Genomic DNA, 13,235 nt, shown 5'->3' with positions numbered 1-13,235 from the left:
TGGGAACCTTGGGAACCGGCACCTGGAAGTTAGAGAGAGCCCCCGTTAGCTCCCTGCGCTAGGTCAGTCCACTCGCCGAGCTCCTGCTTGGAGTCGGGAAGTTCTTGGCGCGAAACCGCAGGCCCCGCCCGAGGATCTGCGTCGGGCACGGCACCGGCTGAGCGGTAGCGCAGCAGCTACTGCCACTCCCCACACCAGCCCCCCGGAGAGCTCGCCGCTGCCCACCGCCTCCAATCATTACCCTGCGTGGAGCGCCTTAAATATGCAGAGGCGCGTCACGTCGTGTGGATCGGGAGCAATCCGCAGGGAGCAATCCAGTATCTATATAAATGTTGCCGGGGTAGGCCGAGAAGGGTTAAAAGGCTGGAGAAGAGAGAGGTGGGCGGGGGTCTACACAACCCGGGTGAGCGCAGCCCTCGTTGGCAAGCCGGTGAGTTGCTCCTCTCTTTGCCCTCCCTCGCTGCTTCTGTCGAAGGAGTGCTGACCCAGGGCGGTGGGAGGTGCTCGGCGCGAGCGGTCCTGAGGCAGCCCTCACCCCCGCAAGGAGGTGGCATTTTGGCCCGGGAGCCATCCGACTCAGGAAAAAGTCCTGAGCTCGCGGGTCTCTATGAAGGCACGTTCCCTAAGGGCGCGTGGTCACTGAGATCCTCCGCTGCCCCTCTGCTTGTAGAGCGAAGCCCCTGGTAAATCTCAGTTTTGGTCCCCAGGCCCCCGGGCCCTTTCCGGACAGAACAGGTGAGCACTGCGCGCCGCAGCTCCGGCGCTTCCTGCGCTTAGAGCGGCCCGTCCCCCGCAGGCTCGCCATGTTACCCTGGGGGCTGAGCTGCCTGTCCGCGCTGGGGGCGGTGGGCACCGCGCTCCTGGGCGCGGGCCTGCTACTCAGCCTGGCGCAGCACCTCTGGACTCTCCGCTGGACGCTGAGTCGGGACCGAGCCTCTGCCCTGCCCCTGCCCAAAGGCTCCATGGGCTGGCCCTTCTTCGGGGAAACGCTGCACTGGTTAGTTCAGGTGAGCACTCGGTCGTTTCCGCACCTTGTTCTTCTCTGTCCCCCACTGCCTCTCAAGGTTCCCAGGGCTCGTAGCCATTCTCCTTCTGTCGCCCAGGGCTCCAGGGAGCATATACAGCCCTCCCCTCTACCCAGCTTCTCCCTCGAAGGGACCGTGTGTCACTGGGGTTCTCTCCAGCACAACCTAAGACCCGACGCCACGCAGGGATGAACAGAGGGGTTCTAGGGCCCTATGTCCTGCCACCATTGAATCGGGAGTCAGGGGCACGTCTCAGCCATGGGCTATTTGGCACTCAGGTCCCCATTCTAAGCCTCTGTTTCCCCATCTCACCAATGGGAACGGGAGCATGTACATCCCCGTAGGGTAGTCAGTCGCGAGGCACCTTTGAGACCGTTTTGTAAAGAATAAGATGCCAGCCTGGAGCAGGAGGTTTTTATCAAGAGGCAGTTGGGATCCCTGGGCTAGTTTCGCAGCCGAGACCCAGTGGCCCCATCCCTCTTCGCTCCTGGCTCGCAGGGCTCGCGCTTCCACAGCTCTCGCAGGGAGCGCTACGGGACGGTGTTCAAGACGCACTTGCTGGGCAGGCCAGTGATCCGCGTGAGCGGCGCGGAGAACGTGCGCACAGTCCTGCTGGGTGAGCACCGCCTTGTGCGTAGCCAGTGGCCGCAGAGTGCGCACATCCTTCTGGGCTCGCACACTCTGCTCGGCGCGGTTGGAGAGTCGCACCGGCAGCGGCGGAAGGTGAGCCCAAAACAGAAGCGGCCGTCGGGACGTCGGACCCGCGGCTTCTGAGCGGCTGCCGTGGGCCAGCCCGGGGCGAGGTGTTAGGCATACACTGTGAACCTGACCAGGGCCCCTGACAAGTGGGTGGCATTGGGTTGGTAGTCCCTTACCTTCTCCGGGTTTGGCTTATAAGGCCAAGACTGGGACTTAAAGATCCTTTCATCTTCTATCTTATGCGACTCTGATGCCAGAACCGACGGAAATTCAAACTCAGTGTTAGGGACGACTTCCTGGAGTAGGTGGCCCCTGGAGCCTGGATGGAGAGGAGGCACTGTGTACATCAGACAAGAACTAGAGGGAATGGCGAGAGCAAACCCCAACACATTTGGGTCCGGTTCGCTTAGAAGAGGAAGAAGGGGCCGAAATTGGCCTCTTGGCTCCGCTGGAGTCGTGGAGCAGAGGAAACCGGACGGCTGGCAGGGCTGACCCTGTGCGTTCCCCTCAGATCCTGGCTCGAGCGTTCAGCCGTGCGGCACTGGAGTGCTACGTGCCTCGCCTGCAGAGGGCGCTGCGGCGGGAGGTGCGCTCCTGGTGCGCGGCCCGCGGGCCGGTCGCTGTCTATGAGGCCGCTAAAGCGCTCACCTTCCGCATGGCCGCGCGCATCCTGCTGGGGCTACGGCTAGACGAGGCGCAGTGCTCTGAGCTGGCCCGGACCTTCGAGCAGTTCGTGGAGAACCTCTTCTCCCTGCCCCTCGATGTGCCTTTCAGCGGCCTGCGCAAGGTACTGCCGCCCCGCCCGCCCCAGACCTTCCCTTTGAGGCTCCCTTGGTGCGCCATAGGCATCACCTCTGCTGGGAGATGGAGGCTCTGCCTAGTGTGGGGAGGCGGCATGGTGGCGGTGGGCCTTGGGGCTGGTCTCTGTCCTGACTCGCTGTGTGAGCCGGGGCGGGCCACACACCCTCTCTGGACCACGCCTGGCGGGACGAGCTCCAGCCCCAGCAGCCGCGGGCTTCCCGACGTTGGGGCTTGGTGGCGGGAGCCCAGCCAGTCGCCCCGGCCCTCCCCAGAGCGGCGCCTCCAGGCCCGGCCTGCAGCGCCTCTTTGGAAGCCCCGTGGCTGGGCAACGGATGGGAGCACAAGGGCCGCAGACACGCCCCCGGCCCAGGCCGGCGCCAGCCGGGGTTGGAGAGGGGTGGGTGTCGGCTCAGCGCCCGCGGCCCCAGGCCCGCTAGTTTCCGGATTAGAGAACCATGGCCTCTTCAAACTTCAGAGCAATGGGCCGGACTTAGAGAGCAACTGATCTGGGGCTTCTTACTGTGCCAATGTCCTGGTTTTCATTCACCCAATTAAAAACAATAGTTATGTGTAAAGGGACCTGATATATGGACCGATTGCCTCGGGTACGTTTTTCTGATTTAATCCTCCTCAAAAAGATTATTCTCATTTAATTGATGAAGAAACTGAAGCTCCAAGAGGTTAAATGACTTGCCCAAGATCACACAGCTAGTAGGGGCAGAGGCAAGATTTGACACCTCCCCACCCCATCTCCGTCTCCCCCGATAAGAAGCCGATGTGCTCAAAATGCTTCCCCTGGCAGATGCTTTCTCACTGTGCTTGCTCCCTGAACTCTGGGGGACCACCCCAGCCCTCCTGGCTATCCCTTTTTACAAAGGCTAATGTTTAGAACTTCCAGTAGTGTTCTTTAAGCCAGAACTTTCCTGAGTACATCAAGGTGTCCCTTCCTCTCTGCACTGGTGCCAACCGCCCCTGCAGGCAGGAGAAGGGCAGTGGGCTAACTCCCAGGCTGGGTAATCTGCCAAGCACAGACACTTGAAGCTGCGTGACCCTGGACAATTGCTTGACCTCTCTGAGCCTCAGCATCCTCCCCTTAGGAGGACAGTAAACTGTTTGCCTTGCTCCAAAGAGGGGCTTGTGATCATCAAGAGAGAATGGTGTATGAGGGTAAAGGACAAATTCCTGAGCCTTTATATTGAGTCCCTTCTACAATGTGGAGCTGAGCTGGGAATCTGTTAACGCTAGCTTTCAGCAGAGCCAGACCAGCACTGGGAAGATGTGGGGGGTAGGTGTCCAGGGCTAGCCCCCTCTGCCTTCCTACCCCAACTCCCTTGTCTCCCCACACATCAGGGCATTCGGGCCCGGGACCAGCTGCATCGGCACCTGGAGGAGGCCATTGCACAGAAGCTTCTTGAAGACAAGACTGCTGTGGAGCCAGGCGATGCCCTCGATGGGATCATCCACAGCACTAGGGAACTGGGCCATGAGGTCTCAGTGCAGGAACTGAAGGTATGTGGCCGGATTTCTCCTCCCCTCTTTTGCATGTATAGCAGGTCTCTACACACAGGCTGAATCCCTGGAACAACGGAGCAACATCCTGTTTGGCCCCACTTGGAGCCACAGACACTCCTCAGGGTGAGGGAAAGAGGAGACCTGGGTCCAGTCCTGGCTCAGCCGCACCCCCTACCTCTGTGGCTTTGGGCCAAGCGAAGGCATGAATCCTAGGTCCTCCCTTACAGCCTCTGGCAGCAAACAGCTCTCCTCTTCCCCACTTCCCTGTCACTTCATGCTTTCGCCTCTGCAGTCTGCCTGCCTATGACGCTTTGTTCACCCCTTTTCTCTACAAACCCTAAGGGTTCAGGGTCAAATTCCACAATTCCTTCAAGTGTCCCCTTTCCTCCCCAAATCTACGCATCCATGAGCCAACTCGGCACCTGGTACCTCGGGTACTGGTCTGTTTTGCCACTGAGCATCTACTGGAGAATTAGAAACTGCCACCCCCTCCCCCATGTATGCATAGAACACATGCAGTGGAAGTAAGGAGGGGAGCTTTGGAATGACCCCTGGGCCCACCTGCTCGAGAACCCAAAAAGGAATGTAGCGGCTGGGGGAGGTGGGGGCGGCGGGCAGGGGAGTTAGAAATGGAAACCCTTCATCCCTTCCATAAGCAGCTCCCATCCTTTCTCTGACACTCATTTTCCCACTAGCGAGCCACTGAGCCTGAGTGTCTTCTCTGAAAATGGGACGAACAATCTCTTTCCTAACTTCTGGGTGGTTGTGAAGTCTGGAAGAGTCAAGGGGTTAGAAGTAGATGAGCAGGGCGCTGGTGAGTCGTGGGGGACCCGGCAGATAGGAATAGTTCTAGGCTGGGAAGGGGAGTGGTATGGAAAGACGTGGACACTCCCTCTGCCTTGGCAGAGCTGGGGAGGGCATGACAACACTGTCCAGGTTCTCAGGAAGGGACCCACTAGCCAGAAATCTTCAGTTCTGGCTGGTCAGGAAGGACCTTGGAGCCCCAGGGTCTCCGTCCCAGCTCCCCATCTTCTCCAGAACAGCCAGTTAGCCTTGGATCAGCTCATTCATTCCACAAGCAGATTCTACCTATTCAGTGCCAGACTCTATACAATGAGCAAACATAGCCTCTGCTGGAGAGGAGGGCACCGCATTCACCCTGTGATCACATCCATCAGGGTGTAAACACACACCTGCTGCTGCCAGGAAGGAAGACACCATACCAGGAGTTGGGAGGAGGGCACAGGCAGGCAGTGAGGACTGGGGCCTGGATAATGAAGCCTCCAGACAGTGCAGATGGGGAAGCAGTGCAGTCACTCACTGGGACCACCACTAAGCGGGAAGAGGACCACGATGCTCACTTTGGTGCCAGGCTGCTGCTTCTGCTGCTGCAGGTGCCTTGGTTAATTCCGCAGCAGTCCCGGTCAGGAGGGCCAGCTGCATTGTTGGCAACACTGCATGGTTACGAGTGCTGGACTCCTGGCCCCGACTACTGGGCTTGGTGACTGAAGGGACCTTGGGCACCTCTCAGAACCTCAGTAAAACGGGCAGAAACTGTGCCACACACACTGCGGGTGAGAATCCAATGACTTAATTCACTTAAAGCACTAAGAACACTACACCAAAAAAGTTCTGGCATTATCTATGGGAACCTCCCAAGGCTATCTGTGGTTTCCCCAGGTGGCGGACTTGGGATTCAGTCCACTCCCAGACCCTCCCAGGTAGCCGTGCCTTCGAGCACTCTGCGATCTGGCCTGTGCGCAATGGCAAATGTGGGGGCCCCTGCACCACAGCCTGAGAACCGGCTAATGGAGACAGCGCCCCTGGGCTGTCTTGCAGGAATCAGCTGTGGAGCTCCTCTTCGCCGCCTTCTCCACCACGGCCAGTGCCAGCACGTCCCTCGTCCTGCTACTCCTGCAGCACCCCGCAGCCATCGCCAAGATCCAGCAGGAGCTGGCGGCACAGGGGCTGGGGCGCGCGTGCGGCTGCGCGCCGGCGGCCTCGGGGGCGGCGCTGGGCCCCCGCCCGACTGCGGTTGCGAGCCCGACCTCAGCCTGGCGGCGCTGGGCCACCTACGCTACGTCGGCTGCGTGGTCAAGGAGGTGCTGCGCCTCCTGCCGCCGGTGTCCGGGGGCTATCGGACAGCCCTGCGCACCTTCGAGCTCGACGTAAGTGCGCCGCTCGCCCGCCCCGCCTTGCAGCCGGCCGCTGGGAGGTGGGGTAGGGGTTAGGACGGCGCTGTCTCCTTTTCCCTTTTCCGGGCCTCCTGGAAAATGGGCTGAATCCGATCACGTTTCCCGGAACCACGGTTGAGGACGCAAAGCAAGGTTAGGGCCCCCGGGCTATGTGCTAAATTGCTTCAGTCGTGTCCGACTCTTTGCGATCCCATGGACTGTAGCCCTCCAGACTGCTCTGTTCACGGAATTCTCCAGGCAAGAATAGTGGAATGGGTTCCATTTCCTCCTCCAGGGGATCTTCCCAACCCAGGGATGGAACCCACGTCTCGCGTCTCCTGCATTGGCAGGTGGGTTCTTTACCACTAGCGCCACCTGCGAAGATTTTGACTGCTGTCTGGGTAGTCAACTCAGTTAGAGGCCAGTTTTAGAATAAAATCATCCTTTTCTCTGCCCAGCACTCCCCTTTCAGCCAGTGAGCCTGGGTAGTGCACAAAGAGCCGCCCACTCTGTCCTGTGCTCCATTTCTCTGGCTCTCTCACAAGATAAAGGGACCAATCATTGCTACCTGTCCAGGGTTCTGGCTGAGGCCAGGTTCCAGGAAAACGGGATTATTAAAATATGGGTAGTGATCTGGTTGGCTTGAGCGGGGCAAGAAAGTTAAGGTTTAGGCCCGGCTCCGTCTCTGTATGACCTTGGCTAATTCCCTTCTCACTCTGGGCCTCAGTTTGCTCTCTGGAGGGAAGCTGCCTTGGTCCCTTCCAACTTTAACTCGGGGAAGGGGAACGCTAACGCTGCCAAACTGAGGGTGTTTGCCGCTGCACCTCCCCACCCCCAGCCCGATCCCTGGGCAGCTCCAGGCAGAGTGGGCACCTTCTCCCCTTCGCCTTAAACAGCCAGTATCCCCATTGCATGCCAGAGTTTGAGAGGATGAGATGACTGGATGGCATCACGGACTCAAAGGACATGAATTTGAGCAAACTCCTAGAGTTGGTGAAGGACAGGGAAGTCTAGCATGCTGCAGTCCCCAGTGTGGCAAAGAGTCAGACACGACTTAGCAACTGAACAAGAGAAAGAGATTCTGCCCTTGAGGCGCTGTTGTGGAGAGAAAGAGGGGCAGAGCCAGCAACTTCATCACAAACTGGTGTGAAGAAGAGAGTGACCTCTAGCTGAATGATACCAAAACATTTTGGGAACTGGCATTTGAACTGGAGCAGTGAAAGGTTCAGATGGGGACCACATGTCACCAAGACGGCGTGGTCCAAAGGTAGGTGGGTTAGTGAGGTGTTTAGTAGTGTCTGGGATGCTGAATTTTGGAGTTCAGACACCACTGAGCAGGCCTGGGGTGCAAGACGTAGGGAAACCAAGGTAGAAGAGCACTGGACCGCCGGAGTGAATAGGGGTGGGGTCTCAGCCAGATGGGAAAACTGAGGCCTAGAGAGGAGAGGGCACGCCTTGATGATTTCAAGATTTTCTATTTGCCTGTTGAGAGCAAGGCTCTCCTGAAGCCTGTTCGGGCAAGGAAGCCGGATAGTCGGGGCTGGAAGACCTCTCAAAAGTGGAATAGTTGAAAAAGAGGTGAGCTGAGGGAACATGAAAGCCTTCATCATTTTAAGCTTCCTTCCAACAATTTAATCCTCACATGCACCTTCTCAGAGTGTGGCTACTGGATCTGAAGGTTATGTACAGCTCATGGCTAGTGAGTACAGAGAGGCAGTTTTCAGTTGAGTGTAAAGAGCTGAAAAATTGAGATGACCGTAAAGGAGCTGTCGTTTGCTTTGCTCTGACGCAGGCAGCTGGTACATGCAGGACTCGAATTTAGGTCTCCTAATGTGAGAAGAAAACAGAGAAAACAGTGAACAGTAACAGAGGACACTCACTGACCACTAATACATATGTCAGACCCGTTATTTGAGTCCTCACAACAAAGCGGGCATTTTTGGTCTCACTTGATCACTTAAGAAACTGAGACTCAGAGATGATGTAGCCAACGTCACACAGCTCACCAGAGAAGGAGCTGAAACAGACGGGAATGCAAAGCAGTATCCTAGTTTCCGGTTAAGACGCACGTCCCTGCCCGTTTGGAAGCCTGTTTGATGAAGGATCGGTTAGGGCTGGGTTTCCGGGTGCCTGGTGGTCAGGCGGGTCTCCTCACCTCCCCGCAGGGCTACCAGATCCCCAAGGGGTGGAACGTGATGTACAGCATCCGAGACACGCACGAGACGGCCGCAGTGTACCGCAGCCCGCCGGAGGGCTTCGACCCAGAGCGCTTCGGCACTGCGGGCGACGATGCACTGGGCGCCGCCGGCCGCTTTCATTATATCCCGTTCGGCGGTGGTGCGCGCAGCTGTCTTGGCCAGGAGCTGGCGCAGACCGTGCTCCAGCTGCTCGCGGTGGAGCTGGTGCGCACGGCGCGCTGGGAACTGGCCACGCCTGCCTTCCCCGCCATGCAGACCGTGCCCATCGTGCACCCGGTGGACGGGCTGCGGCTCTTTTTCCACCCTCTTGCGTCTCCGGCGGCGCAGGATGGGCAACGCCTCTGACTTGCTGCGCTGTGGAACCTGGCTTGGCCAGCGGCTGCGGCGCGCTTGCGGCGCCGCCCATCTGCCGTTCTCCAATGCCGGGTCCGGCGCGCTCTCATTCATCAGAAGGTTACTGAACGCAGCTCTGTGTCCGACTCTGAGGGAGGAGACTCATGAACCACCGCCACCGCACTTGGTGAAGCGTCCTGGCTGGTGGGATGGTGCCTCCAGCACTTCGCGCCCTTAGGGAGGAAAGGTGGTGGCCCAAGTCTCTTATGCCTTTCCCAGGATTTCAAAGCAGGGATGGTGGAAAAATTTCCCCTAGGATTCAAGCTGGGGAGGAGGCATGGGTCGTGGGGAGGTGGGGTGGGGTGGGCCGTCGAATGAGGGAGGGCCCGCAACTGTAGCGAGGAAGCGGGGACGCCAGGAGGGCATATCTGGCCTGGCTTTGGGCCATAGGAAGACACTGAGAAGGCGCCCAACGGAAGGCCCTCAGGCAGCTGGCCTCCGCTAGGTGCGCCCTGGCCACTCTGCCTGTCTCGGCAGAAACCCAGAATTGCGGGCGCTTTCAGGGCTCTAAACAGGATCAACAGTTCCGGATTCTACTGGCGATTTCTTAAAAGAAAAATTCCTAGTTCAAGAACGCATATAATCTTTCCATTTATACAGGAGAGAATAGGTACACTGAGAGGATTCTAAGGCTGGATTATTTTCATGGGAGGTTGAGACATAATCAGAGAGGTTTGGGGTATTTGTACCCAAAACAGGAAGGCCGAGAAATCGTTTCCTGGCAGTAGTTGAGTGAGAAGGCTGCAGCTTAGCTGGGCAGCTGCTCCTCGGTGGGAAAGTGGGATGGAGCTGGCAGAGACTCAAGAAAGACCCCCTCCCCAGAAGGGCCTGCCCTTCATATACCCAGAGAGGGGCTAGGAACTGGACAGCCTGGGGCCCAGGCTGCTGGAAACTCTCGAGCATAGCCCCAGGGAACTGAGCTACAGATTATCTCCAAGATGATAGCTGACTGCAGGGACGCCCTGGTTTACTGCTTCAACCTCCTTCATTACAAGGAGAGACTGAGGCCGGAGATTAGACCACTCAGCCAGTGCTCTCCTCCACCCCATCCCTTACCCCCTGCTCCAGTCTCTGGCCTGTGGCCACCATGTAGCTCTTGGCCTTCTATCCTTTCATAGTGATCCCTAGGTTCCAACACAAAAGTTCCCAACAGTGCTTAAATCTAAACCAAGAGCCTCCTTTTTTCCTAACACGCTGTAACCTGCTGCCCACCTTCGGACAGGCTGGGGGCAGTTGAACATGATGGGTGAGCCAGAGAAGTTGCCAGAGAAGTTGCCAGAGAAGTTGCCTCCAAGTCTTGAGCTGACCCCTTAGTGAACCAGAAGGAACCAGAAAGTGCCCTCCTGACCTTAGGCTTAAGGTGGATCCTGGGGCCAGAAGGGAAGGGGAGGCAGCAGGCTTAGGCAGGGCCCAGTAGCTCAGGAGCAGGAGCACAGCGGGCCCTTCTGAGCTCAACTGACACAGTCATAACCCCATCTGCAACAATTCATCACCCACGGCTGACCACAGGCCCTGGCGCCATGGGATCTGCAGGCAGGCGCCAGAGCCACAGAGCCGGTGAAAGTGGTAGATCTGAGGCCTGCCCTCAGGGCGCTCCTGACGCTTCAGAGACAACATCTCATCTCAGAAGCTCCACTAGGGTGAGGTGGTGGGAAGACCAGGGCTTGGGGTTGATTCTGATTTGAGGAGAGATAGATGCGGCGGGGCTCTCAGAAGCCTGGACTTCCCAGGTTCCAAGATACCTGATTTACGTGCTGTGTGGTCTGTACTAAACTATAAGCCTCTGAAAGGGCAGCTTCAGTTTTACTGTGACTTCCTAGTGATACATCGACTCATCATTTCAAGGAAAATCAGAGCTCTTGCTTCTAATTCTCTGAGTAAGGGGCAGATACGATTCTTACCCTCTTGGACTTGGTGTGCTCGCAAAGGAAAGAGACAGTAAATAAACTAACAAACGAGCAAGAATAATTCTGATGATGGTAGAGCTGTTTCGAGAGAATAAAACAGGGCTGTCATACAGAGTGCCTGGCGGCTCTGCTGGGGGCTGGAAAGAGTGGCATTCGACTTTGGAAGGAACCAGCCAGGGGTGTCCGGGGATAGAAGAGCCCCAAGCAGAGAGTACAGGAGGTTTAGAACCGAAGGGGTGGGAATCTGCTCAAGACGAGGGAACAAAGTGTTGACGGGAGAAAAGTGGGGGAGGGGTGCTTCAGCTGATCTCAGTCAGGAGCTCACCTCCCCGCCCAGCAAAAAACTACTCCCTACCCCTGCCAACCCTTACCATCAGTCTGTTTTGTAAACATCTTAGAAACATTATTTTGTTTTCCAGCTAACGAAGCCCTCTCTCTACCCACCTGCACCCAAGAAAGCCTGGTAAGGTTTCTAGGTCAAAGTTCTTATTGGGTTGGTCATTTACCGACCCTTTCCCTCTTCAAGATGATCTTTAGTGCTCTTCACTATCCCATTTAATCCTTTCCCCTGGTCGCCCACGCGGGTCTGAATGGCAGATAGAGTAAAACATTTTTCCCCTTTGTGGCGATTTCCAGCGGGCAGGCCCCGCTCATCTTGTGACCCGGCGCGCGCTGAACTTGGCGAGATGGCCCTGCAGAGTTCACTCAGATGTCACGGTCCGGCCCGCAGGGGTCACAGGCGGGTCAGGCCGGAGGACTGGGACTGGGCCCCAGGTCACGCCCCCGCTGGCCAGCTTTGCTCACCGGCGGCAGGCACCGTCCAGAAAGGGGCGGGCCTAGGGTTTCTGAGAATTACCTCCAGCGCGTCTCGCCCGGTTCCAGCCGGTGCCCCCAAGTGGTCTGTCACTGTTTACAGTTGTCAGTTCATTTGAAGAAACGATTGTGGGCGAGACCCTTCCCTGGAGCCTCTGAAACACCAGTGTAGGGTTATGGTGAACCGCCAATTCTCCGAAAGACATCCTGGGGCTAGCCAGGCGTGGAACGTTTCTGCGAGCGTGAGGTCCCGGCGACTCCGCAGACATTGCTGGACCCGCCCGGTTGGGGGACCACGCGGGAAGGTCTTGTATTTAACTTAAGAGCTCTCGGGATCAAAGTGTTTTCCATCTCCAAGGGACGCTTTCCAAGGCGTGAGACTCGCTCCTGTGAGAGCCGCTTTTCGGCTTTAAACAAACTTATACATTATTGTTTCGTTTTCGGCGCGGCTGGTGGGTTCAGCGTTGAAACCGAGGGAGCGAATGGCCCTGACTGGTCCGAGGAAGTTCGGATCCTGTCCCACTGGCTCGACAGGGTTGGAAACGGGGAGCGCACGTGCGCTTCTCGCAGTGTCCGAGCTCCAGGCTGTGGCTGCAGGAGCGGCCAATCGTATAGGTGGGCAATGGCCAGAAGACCCACTTCCCAGTCAGGATTCTCTCAACACTCTTAATCAGCGGCCGGTAGAGGCCTGGGTTTAGGACCCAGCACCCCCTCTCCTCTGGGTGGGTTTCTGCCGGGTGGGAGCTGGAGAGCCCAGGTCACCCTGGTAAGGTAGCCTAGCCGGGGGTAGGGAAGAGTGTGTGCAACCTTAGCCTAGCCGAAGGCAGCCCAGCCTGGGGCTGGGAAAGGTATGTGCAACCATAAGCCACTTTTGGAAACTCACAACTACCTGTAGGTGTAGACTGGTCAGGAAAGATCACCTTCACATCAAGGAGGAGGAAACGGGCTCAAGGATGTGCGGTGACTTGCCCAAGATCATTCAAGTAGAGATGGATCCGGGACTCAGAGCCCAAACTCTGGGCTTTCCATCCATCCATCCTCATCTGTGTCTTTATCCTGCGAGGATTAAGGACCCTCTTCCCTTCTGCCTAGCTGGAGCTGCTAACCCCAGGGCCCTCGGAATCCGGCTTTGGCCGGATTGCAGAGCGCTGTTTGCCACTGAGCCGCAGATGAATTGCCCCTGCGGTCCCGGGCTAGGGAGTCAGAGTCAGGGCTCAGACTTGAGCAGGGTTGCACCTGGAGTCCTGGGGATCTGGAGGCTCTCTTGAACCTTTAAGTAGGACCTTCCAAGACTTCATGATGTGAGCCTCGAGGGGTTTGGGGATCTGGGAATTAGTGGTCAGCCGGTCGTGAATCCCCGCCAACTCTCACTTGGGTCCTGGCTCTGGGCTCTTCTGTGGGGTCTCTGGAAGAGTCAGGAGGCCTGCGTTTTGCTCCGCCTTCTGGATCTCAATTTCCTCACCTGCGGGACAAGGCAGCTGAAGATCCCTGAACGCACTCCCCTTTAGTTCCTCTGCAGGTGGAAGGGGGCCTGTAAAACAGAAAGCGGGTGCAGGAAGCTCTGGGCTGGGACCTCCCGTCGGACCCGGCGGGAGAGATTCCGAAGACACCGCCAGGGAGCCCGGGGCGTGGAGTTTCCGCTCCCCGGAGCCCCTGCCGCCGTCCGGGAGCCCCGCACACTTTGTATGGGGGCAGCAGGCTGCTCCTAGCCCC

At 57.7% G+C, this 13,235-nt stretch overlaps 1 protein-coding gene across 1 annotated transcript; it reads left to right on the top strand.

Moving 5' to 3' along the window:
• Positions 1-634: 634 nt before the first annotated feature.
• On the top strand, positions 635-8,754 carry LOC104990222 (cytochrome P450 26C1). Its single transcript, XM_010842219.1, is given in 7 exon segments — positions 635-1,007; positions 1,524-1,748; positions 2,236-2,511; positions 3,876-4,034; positions 5,877-6,056; positions 6,059-6,205; positions 8,377-8,754. Coding segments are annotated over 7 exon segments (1,569 nt in total). The 5' UTR covers positions 635-803.
• Positions 8,755-13,235: the final 4,481 nt, after the last annotated feature.

Source organism: Bison bison, unplaced genomic scaffold (assembly GCF_000754665.1).
Source record: "Bison bison bison isolate TAMUID 2011002044 unplaced genomic scaffold, Bison_UMD1.0 scf7180017864172, whole genome shotgun sequence".
Classification (NCBI taxonomy): Eukaryota; Metazoa; Chordata; class Mammalia; order Artiodactyla; family Bovidae; genus Bison; species Bison bison.
This window is presented reverse-complemented; position numbering and strand designations above follow the sequence as displayed.